The following is an 8,247-nucleotide window of genomic DNA, read 5'->3' on the forward strand; positions in this document are numbered from 1 at the left end:
AAAGAGCCATCCGGTTTGAATCTGGATGGGCTAAAGATTGGATTTTGGCTGGCAGTCTGAACAAATTTGTCACTGGAGGCCATTCAAGTGGTGTTTGAGGAACTGAGGTTGCAGTCTGAATGAATTTGTAGCCTAGTTCATGTGCACAAACTAGTGGTCAGAGGCCTTCAGATGCTGCTGTCTCTTAGAGAAAGGCTGACAAGATATCGCTCTCTATCTGTTCTCTTTAGTAGCCGCTCAGTATGGAGAAGGTGCTGCTTTTTATATCCATAGCGTGAATGTGGTATCCGTTAGCCTCCTGATTGTATGTGTACGTTAGCTGTCACACAAGGACAAATATATCTGATTAACTCCCAAAGATTTATTGGCACTGATAGTATTTATGTCCTTATTGCACTTTGTATATACGTGGACATAAAGTACTTTAAAATGTGTGTGTGTGTGTGTTTCTCCAGGAGATGGAGGAGAAAATCCAGCTTTTTAAAACATTCCTGTGAGGCACAGAGGGAAACCGGGTCTGTGGGGGGTAGAACCCGGACAGCTTGGGACCACAAAAGACACAAACACCTCGGGAGTCCAGCCCCAAAACACACAAGAAGAGAAAGAAGAAGAAGAAGAAAAACAACAAAAAAACAAACTGGTGGCCCTCTTTTTTGCTTTCTTTTTGCTGGTAACAAACACATCAAGGGCGGAAGGTTGGCGGTGGTGGTGGAGGTGTGGAGGCGGAGGGGGCGCAGATGTTCTATGGTGCTATCTTCTCAGGAACCTGGCCAGATCCAGACCCATTCTACAAGAACCAAACTCCCAGAGGTAGGGGTGTGTGTTCGTGTATGTGTCGGTCACACATGCACACGTGCGCGCTCACCTCGCCAAAGCGGCGACGGACGAACCCTGGTGCTATGCGGGTGCTTCAATTTTTTTAATCCATGCTGCTCTCGGGACGATCTCTTGGACGCGGACGACGACGACGACGGCGACAACAAAATAAAAAGCGAAGCCGTTCGGATGGAGTGATGTCACACGGTCCACACGCACACACAACACACAGACAATACACACACGTTCAGATCCTCACCAGCAGAATTGTGAATGCAGAGCGCGGCGAGGAGACGACGCAGTCGCTCAACCACGTCGCTCGTTTTTAAGCCCTGAAACTGGATCCTCCGTCATCGGCCATGTGACTTTTTTTTTTTTTTTTTCTTTTTTTTTGCAGCATTTGTTGTTTTGTTTTGCTTGTTTGTTTATTTGTTGGGTTTTTCTCCCTCTTTATTACATCATTAGAACTCCTACTGGATGATTTCAAAAGTCTGAGCCACAGTTAAAAAGAGGAAACGTTGAGTTTACAAAGAAGTTCTGGCGGAGAAAATTAACACACACAACACAAAAAAAAACCCCGGCTGAGGTTTGCAGCAGCGGGACTGGAGGCTATTAGCTCACCAGGGGGCGCCGCTGGCTGCCAGCAGCCAGTCAGCAGATTGTCACAGTCAAACTCACTGAATGTTTTTTTTCCTTTGCGTCCCCTCACCGACGTGTCCCCCCCCCCCAAAGGAACTGGAAGCAGTAGGAATTTGGAACGCATCTCAAGTTTTGCACTGCCTAGCGTGTGCCTTATGTGAAAGACAAAAACGACAAAAAAAACAAACACTTTGTTGGAGCTGATGTTTTTGAGCAGGAGTCTCCTTTTTTCTTCTTCTTTGATTTGTAAGAGACTGACTGAGGGTCTTCAGAAAAGGAGTTGTAAATGTCCGTGTCTGGCCAGATAAGGAAAATAAATAATTAACAATGTTTAAATGTATTAATTTCCCACGGAGGAGGTCAGTCAGTTGTTCCACCAATCGGACGGCACCAGCTTGTCTTCACTTCTCTTTTTTTCCTTATGCAAATGGAGACGATATCAATTGAACAACTGTTTTTGTATTTTTTCCATGTCTCAAACGTGCCAACTGTTACTGCGCTGCCCCCTGGAGGTGCGGACCTGACCTGTGAAAATGTTGTGTTGTTACATGACGTCCGTGGTGTGTTCTTTTTTTTTAAAAATTTTTTTTTTTACACACAGTTCTTTTTTTTTGTATGACGAATTGACAAACCTGAAGTCATTATTGAGAAAAAGGCCATTCTAGGCAGTGCCCGTCACTTAAAGCATTACATGATTCGTTCTTTCTCTTTGTTTTCCCCAGTCTGTCCCGCCCTTCTTGAGTTTACGTGTTATTTTTCCCCCGACGGTGGCCGGCTAGCGTGTGTCTTGACTGCAGTAAAGGGAGGTTCCAACTAAAGCTTTACGAGTTTCCTCTGTGTTCCCGTGGTGCTTTTTTTTTTTTTTACAAGGTGCGAGGTGGGGGTGGGGGGGGGACCACATTTTCAGAGCTCGGTGCAAAACTCAGCCCCTCCATCCCTCCCTCATTCCCACTCTCTCCTCTTTGGCTCACCTCTCTGCCTTCTCTCGAGAACCCAAGGCGACAAAATCAAGAGACGGTATGCAAACTGGGGCAGCTGGCTGGCTGGTTGCTTGGCTGGCTGGCTGGTTGCTTGGCTGGCTGGTTGGCTGGCTGGCGATGGGACTACTAGCGGAGAGAACAAACACGCTACCTCAAAGCTTAACTTATTTTTCAAAGCGTCAAAGGAACTCCTCACCGGGTGCGGATGCAGTATTTGTCTCCCCGCCCCACCCCCGGAATACTGTTGAAACATCCACTGTTACCATCCCAGGTACCACACCAGTACAACAGCCACAGGTGCTGCAGTAATCCAACAGTTGTGTATATAGAGATTTCTTTTTGTTGTTGTTGTAAGATGGGTTTTTGCGTTATTTGAGCCAGACGTCGTTTGCATACATTTTGAGAACTGTTCACCTTCTGTGTATATTTATGCTTTAGTTTGAGATGAATTTCTACAGTCAGCTGACTAAAGATAATCCTAGCTATTAACTGCGTCGTCAGGATCTCACCCCAGACTCTTGTCTGGTTTTTTTTTCTTCTTTTAATTGGGTATTTTCGTTTTGTTTGTGTCGTTTTCCAACTTTCATCTCATGACTCTGATTATTTATTATTAAACATATTTTACACTTGAGATTCACTTAATTTGTCTTTTTGTACATTCAAAATGGAACGGGTGGGAAAAAGTTTTTTTTTTTTTCCTTTTTGCGTAGCGTCTGTGTAGCAGGTTTATTCTTTCTTTCTTTATTTTGCTTTTTCATTATTTTTTTGTTCCGCGTGTGTGGGGAAGAGTTTACAGGTCTCTCAGGTTCAACACGCAACAACCCGACCCTTCGCCTTTTTCTATTTATTTCAATTGTTGTGTGTGCATTTCTTTGTTTTGCTGGTTGCATACTGGAGGAGACTGAACAGTGGAGACGGCTGTGATGTATCAAGAGCTATAGTGGCCATCTCACACACTGATACAGGACCAGGCTAATTTTTTTATTTTTACGATTAATGATTTTTCACTTTGTCTCTACTTTCTGCCAAAAAAAAGTTTTTTATGAATTTTTAAGAAACACCTATGGAAAAAAATATATAATATGGGTAGTTAAATGTCATACATTGTGATATTCCTCTCTTATTTTATATTGTAGCCACTTTGGACTAACAACCAATTTTTGTCTGGTAGTCGAGACTACATAGTCCAGTATGCAGAGAGACGAAGACGATCTGTCGATTTCTAAGTACCCTGTTCTCCCCCCCCCACCCCCCCACACCCGTCTGTTGATTGATCTGTTTCATTTTGTGTCTTTTCAACACACCTTGTTTGCAACTGTCACATTAGTGTAAGTTATATTTCAAATGAAACATTTACTGTACTTCTCAAAAAAAAAAAAAAAACTGCTGTGATATACTTGAATAAAGGTTCAAACTGTATCAAATGGCCTCGTGCTGGTTTTGTCTGTCGGAGGTTTCGGCACCACAAGTGTGTAGATACGAAACCTTACATGAAGTATGTGTAGTACCTGAAAGGTGAAGTGTGTAAAACTTTTATTCGTATCAGTATTTAAAATATTACGAATTGAAAAATCACAAACAGCCAGATATTACACACTGGCCCTTCAAAGCAAAACCCAAATAGACTAAAGTGACGTTTAGCTGGAAAGGGCAACATGTCCAGCGCTAGGTCCAAGGTGGAGCCTATGATGGGAGGACCTGGGCGGCATCAGGTGAGTTTGGCTACACCCGCTGCTGCTGCTGCTGCCTGCAAGTGTTTGCTGCTTAATCACAGCCTCTGTTTTAGTTTGTTCACTTGGTCTGGGAGCTCGAAGCAGAGTGTGAAACTTCGGTCCCCAGGGAGCCTCTGTGAGAGTTGTCTCGTTTTTTTTTTCTGTCAGGCTTGGACAGCTGTGAAGAGGAGGGTGGACTCGGACGCAACCAGCGGAGCCCCACTGACCCAGAACAGGGAGGCCCAGGCGCTGTGACCAGCACTTCCTGTCCGGCCCGCCGCTGATAAGACGGTAAGCTTGACTGAAACGTCGATATTGTCTCTCAAGCACACAGCTTGGTGCGTGCAGGTGGTGGTGGTGTTTGTTGTTGTTGCTTCTTCCTCTTCTTCTTCTTCTTCTTCCAGCTTCGTCATCCACCCGCTTCACCTTCTGCATTCTTCCAGTTTCTTCTTCTCCTCCTCCTCCTTCTTCTTCTTCCTCTGTTATCCGTAAATGAACTATGTCAGTTTTGCAATGAACCCCAGAACAAACCTTCACACCTTTGAGCTCCCACAAGCTCCCAGACGTTGTCGAGGCCTCTCGGCAGGCCAAACAAAAAAAAAACTGCCGGCGATTGTGGTTTTCAATAGTGACGTGGCGGCAGTTAAAGACGCATCGCCACCTCTTGACGAGCTTTGGCGTTTCCCCTCTTAATCCCGTTTCAAGGTGCCACAAAAATGCGTTGCGAGAGAATTAAGTGTTTGCTGTGTGTAAAATCCTGCACCAAGTGGGCCTAATTATGGAGGAATCGCTGATTTTCCCCAGATTGGAAGATTCATTTCGCCTTTTTTTTTCTTGTTTTCTATTTTTAATTTGGATATGGATATGCAGAAAAGACAAACAAACAAACATGGAGAGTTGTTTTTTTTGTTTTTTTTCTACACTTCTAATGAACTATCAGACCAGCATGGCTGTGACTTCTCTTCCTGGAGGGAAAAAAAAGGAAGAATAAAAAATTAGGAGTTTGCTCCTCTGCTCTGCATCCTTCTCCATCCCGTCCTCCATCCCCGTCCTCCTCACCTCTCCCGCCTCCTGTTCGCCGTGTGAGAATCGAGAATGGAGAACAGACGGCGGCACAGGGGGAGAGAGAGAGTGAGAGAGAGAGGGAGAGAGAGAGCAAACACGGCAAGGAGGAGCGAGAGCGGGTCGATGTGAAAGACAGATGGCAGAGATTTAAAAGGAGGGGGAAAGTAGGTGCTGAGTTAGCAACGTGGGCTTACTGTCGGGATCTGCCTTGTTTTTCATTATTGACACAAACTGTGATCTTGAAAGCAACGCATCCAGGCGCAGCAGGCACACAGGCCCCGAAGAGCGAGCGAGGGATTTCTGTTTTGTTTTTTTGTTTTTTTCTCTTCTTCCTCCACCAGTGTTGTGCTTTTTCCCATAAAGAGGTGCATGAGCTGAAGTAAATTGTTTTTTGTTTTTTTTAATTCGTTTTAAATTATTTGAAATTGTTTTTTAAGAGAAAAAAAACCCATGTGAATATAAATATACAGTATATTCACCGGCCACTTTATTAGGTGCACAGCTAATACTGTGTGTGTGTGTGTGTGTGTGTGTGTGTTCAGAGATGCTTTTCTGCAGAACTCTGGTTGCAACCAGTGCCGGGTTGAGTTCCTGACGTCTTTCTACTGCCTACAACCAAGTCTCCCCGTTCCGACCTCTGACCCCTGACATCAACAAGCCTTTTTTTCTCTCTCTCTCCCTCTGCACAGTGAGCACCCACTTGACATTTTCTCTGTTTGGGGAAGTTTGCTTGACAGTCCCAGTGGATCCGCAGTCCCACTTCAACCAATGAAAACTCCCTCCTTCCCATTTGAGTTTCCCCAGAAACGAACTCATGTGAAACGGGCTGAGCGACCTCTGAGCACTCCGGGCACTCTGTCTTATTCCTGCTCTGTTTCTGCCTCCGGTCCTCGCTGCTCCTCTTCCTCTTCCTCCTCCTCCTTGCCTCAGGATCTGGAGGTATCACTCTGTGCATTTGCATAGTGATGGAGAGGAGAAACATTCTGTTTTTGACTCCTCTAGCTGTGCAGAGCTGCAAGGCTGTGAGACTTCTTGACCTCTTAAACCCCTCTGGACACGTCCAGGAAGCCTGGAAAACTGATAATCATGATTTATTATGCCCAAAAACAAATTTGAAATGCATATTTAGCCCTCTGTTTACACCCTATCACAAAATTTACTTGCTTGCCTTTATACTTTTTTCAGAGGAATTGTACTGATCCTTTTGCGAGTACTGTTCATGGAGAAAAAGTAGAGATTGTGGATACTAATAAGTATATAAGTTCCTGTAAGTGGTGAAAAAAGGGGGTGGAGTCAACACCCGGCTTGTAGGTGCATCTTAGTGCTGTTAGTGACATCACAGAGGGACGTTGTAGCTCACATGTTCAGGACTGCAAGCAAAAGAGGCAGCAGATGGATTTTTCGAGAGACACTTCTTATTTTCTTCTTATTGTTGCTGCTTTGAGAAAACAAATTTTTTTTTTTGCACCCAGCAGTTAAATCCCGACCGCCGCATCTCACGGCACCGCTCACCATCCAGCAGGATTTTCAAGTGTAAACGGTGTCCCAGCGTTCATCACCAGTCTCCTCACTGGTGCGAGGCAGGGGTCCCCTCTATTTTTCCCTGTTTGTCCGCAGCTCTTCAGGGGTCCCTGCCAGGCAAAGACTCTCAGCAGGGAGGCCGGGTTGGACGAAAAAAAAAAAAGAAAAGCCAGCGGGATGAAGATGAGGGCCCGGTCGCTATTATCCCTAATTAGAATCAGGGATTTTCAGTGAGGGAAGAGGCCTGAGGTGCTGGGAAGGGTTTTTATTTATTTATTTTTATTTATTTATTTATTTTTTTCTCCGATAGCAGCTCTGGGCAAAGACTTGTACCTCGGGAGAGACGGAGGAGGATATCTGCTTGGGCTTTAGCGCTCTGTCAGAGGCCAGAGGCTTTTCCTCAGCGAGCTCCCAAACCCCGTGTTTGGTAAAGAACAGCTGTGCAGTTGTTTTCATCAGTTGCAACGTCGTGGTTTTTATTTATCTCGGAACGCAGCAGGTTACGTCGGCGGCCTCGGAACATTTCAGTCAGACAGTGGAAAAAAAAATACAAACCGCAAGCGCTGTGTTTTGTTAAAATTGACTCTAAAGTGAAAGTTTTCCAGAGCTGGAATCTCACTTATTGAAATCTGCGCCGCACGATTATTGAGCAGCGGAGAAGGTGGACTGTCCTGCTTATCAGCGCCGGCCTCCGGTTCCCTCTTAATCTTTAAAGACGCCGGAGAGGAAGCTGCATAAGAGGCTCCTCTCTTTAAGGCATCCTGCGCGGCGTGCACAATCCCATCCCCCTGTGGTCCGCCTCTTTATGTCATGTGGTAAACTCATTGAAGAGGGAAGCAGCCTTCCAAAGTCACCCTGTTGCTTCTGATTTTTTCCCTTCGGCGCTCTGAGCGCTCGGGATGCTAAATGAATATTACAGGAGCAGCAGCAGCAGCAGCAGCAGCAGCAGCAGCAGCAGCCAGCTGCCTGGGAGGGAGGAATACAGCGGTGTAAATATTTCATATTTTTGCAGTCAAGGTCCTGCTATAGAGCTATCAATTAGCTCGGCGCAGCGTGGTGCCCGAGCGCAGCATTATTCAAAACCCGCTGCGCACGTGGCGGGATTTCCCCCCCCCCTTTTTTTCTCGCTCCCCCCCTGCGACTCGATGAAAGGCGCTGCGATGAATTTTGCTCCGACCCTAAAACATCAGTTGTCAAGGTTGAAGCAGCACTTTTTTCTTTCTTTTTTTTTTTAGTGGCGGGGCTGTACGTCTCACTTTGCGTATAATTTCCAGTCCTGTCACACTCTACTGAAGTCAGACAGCGCATCGCAAATTATTAGCCTTTAGTTTTTACAGTTGATGGGTACATTAATATAAAGCAGGTATTTGAAACCTGTTCCTTATCTGACGGAGGAAAAAAAAGGAATGAATAATGATGAAATAAAGCCCCATACAGCATATGCATCATACGCCCTGTGCATACATATATATATATATGCAGCATGTCAAAACTAAGTGAATAAATAAAAGTCA

At 45.2% G+C, this 8,247-nt stretch overlaps 1 protein-coding gene across 1 annotated transcript in view; it reads left to right on the top strand.

The window, feature by feature from the left end:
- atad2b (ATPase family AAA domain containing 2B) overlaps window positions 1-3,411 on the top strand; it is a 34,108-nt gene extending 30,697 nt beyond the window's left edge. The window contains exon 28 of the mRNA XM_076044720.1: window positions 456-3,411. Coding sequence (XP_075900835.1) covers window positions 456-497 — 42 coding nt within the window. The 3' untranslated portion in view covers window positions 498-3,411. The remainder of the gene's footprint in view (window positions 1-455) is intronic.
- Window positions 3,412-8,247: the final 4,836 nt, after the last annotated feature.

This window comes from Nelusetta ayraudi, unplaced genomic scaffold (genome assembly GCF_046127955.1).
Source record: "Nelusetta ayraudi isolate G7.1 ecotype Tasmania unplaced genomic scaffold, CSIRO-AGI_Nayr_v1 ptg000082l, whole genome shotgun sequence".
Lineage (NCBI taxonomy): Eukaryota > Metazoa > Chordata > Actinopteri > Tetraodontiformes > Monacanthidae > Nelusetta > Nelusetta ayraudi.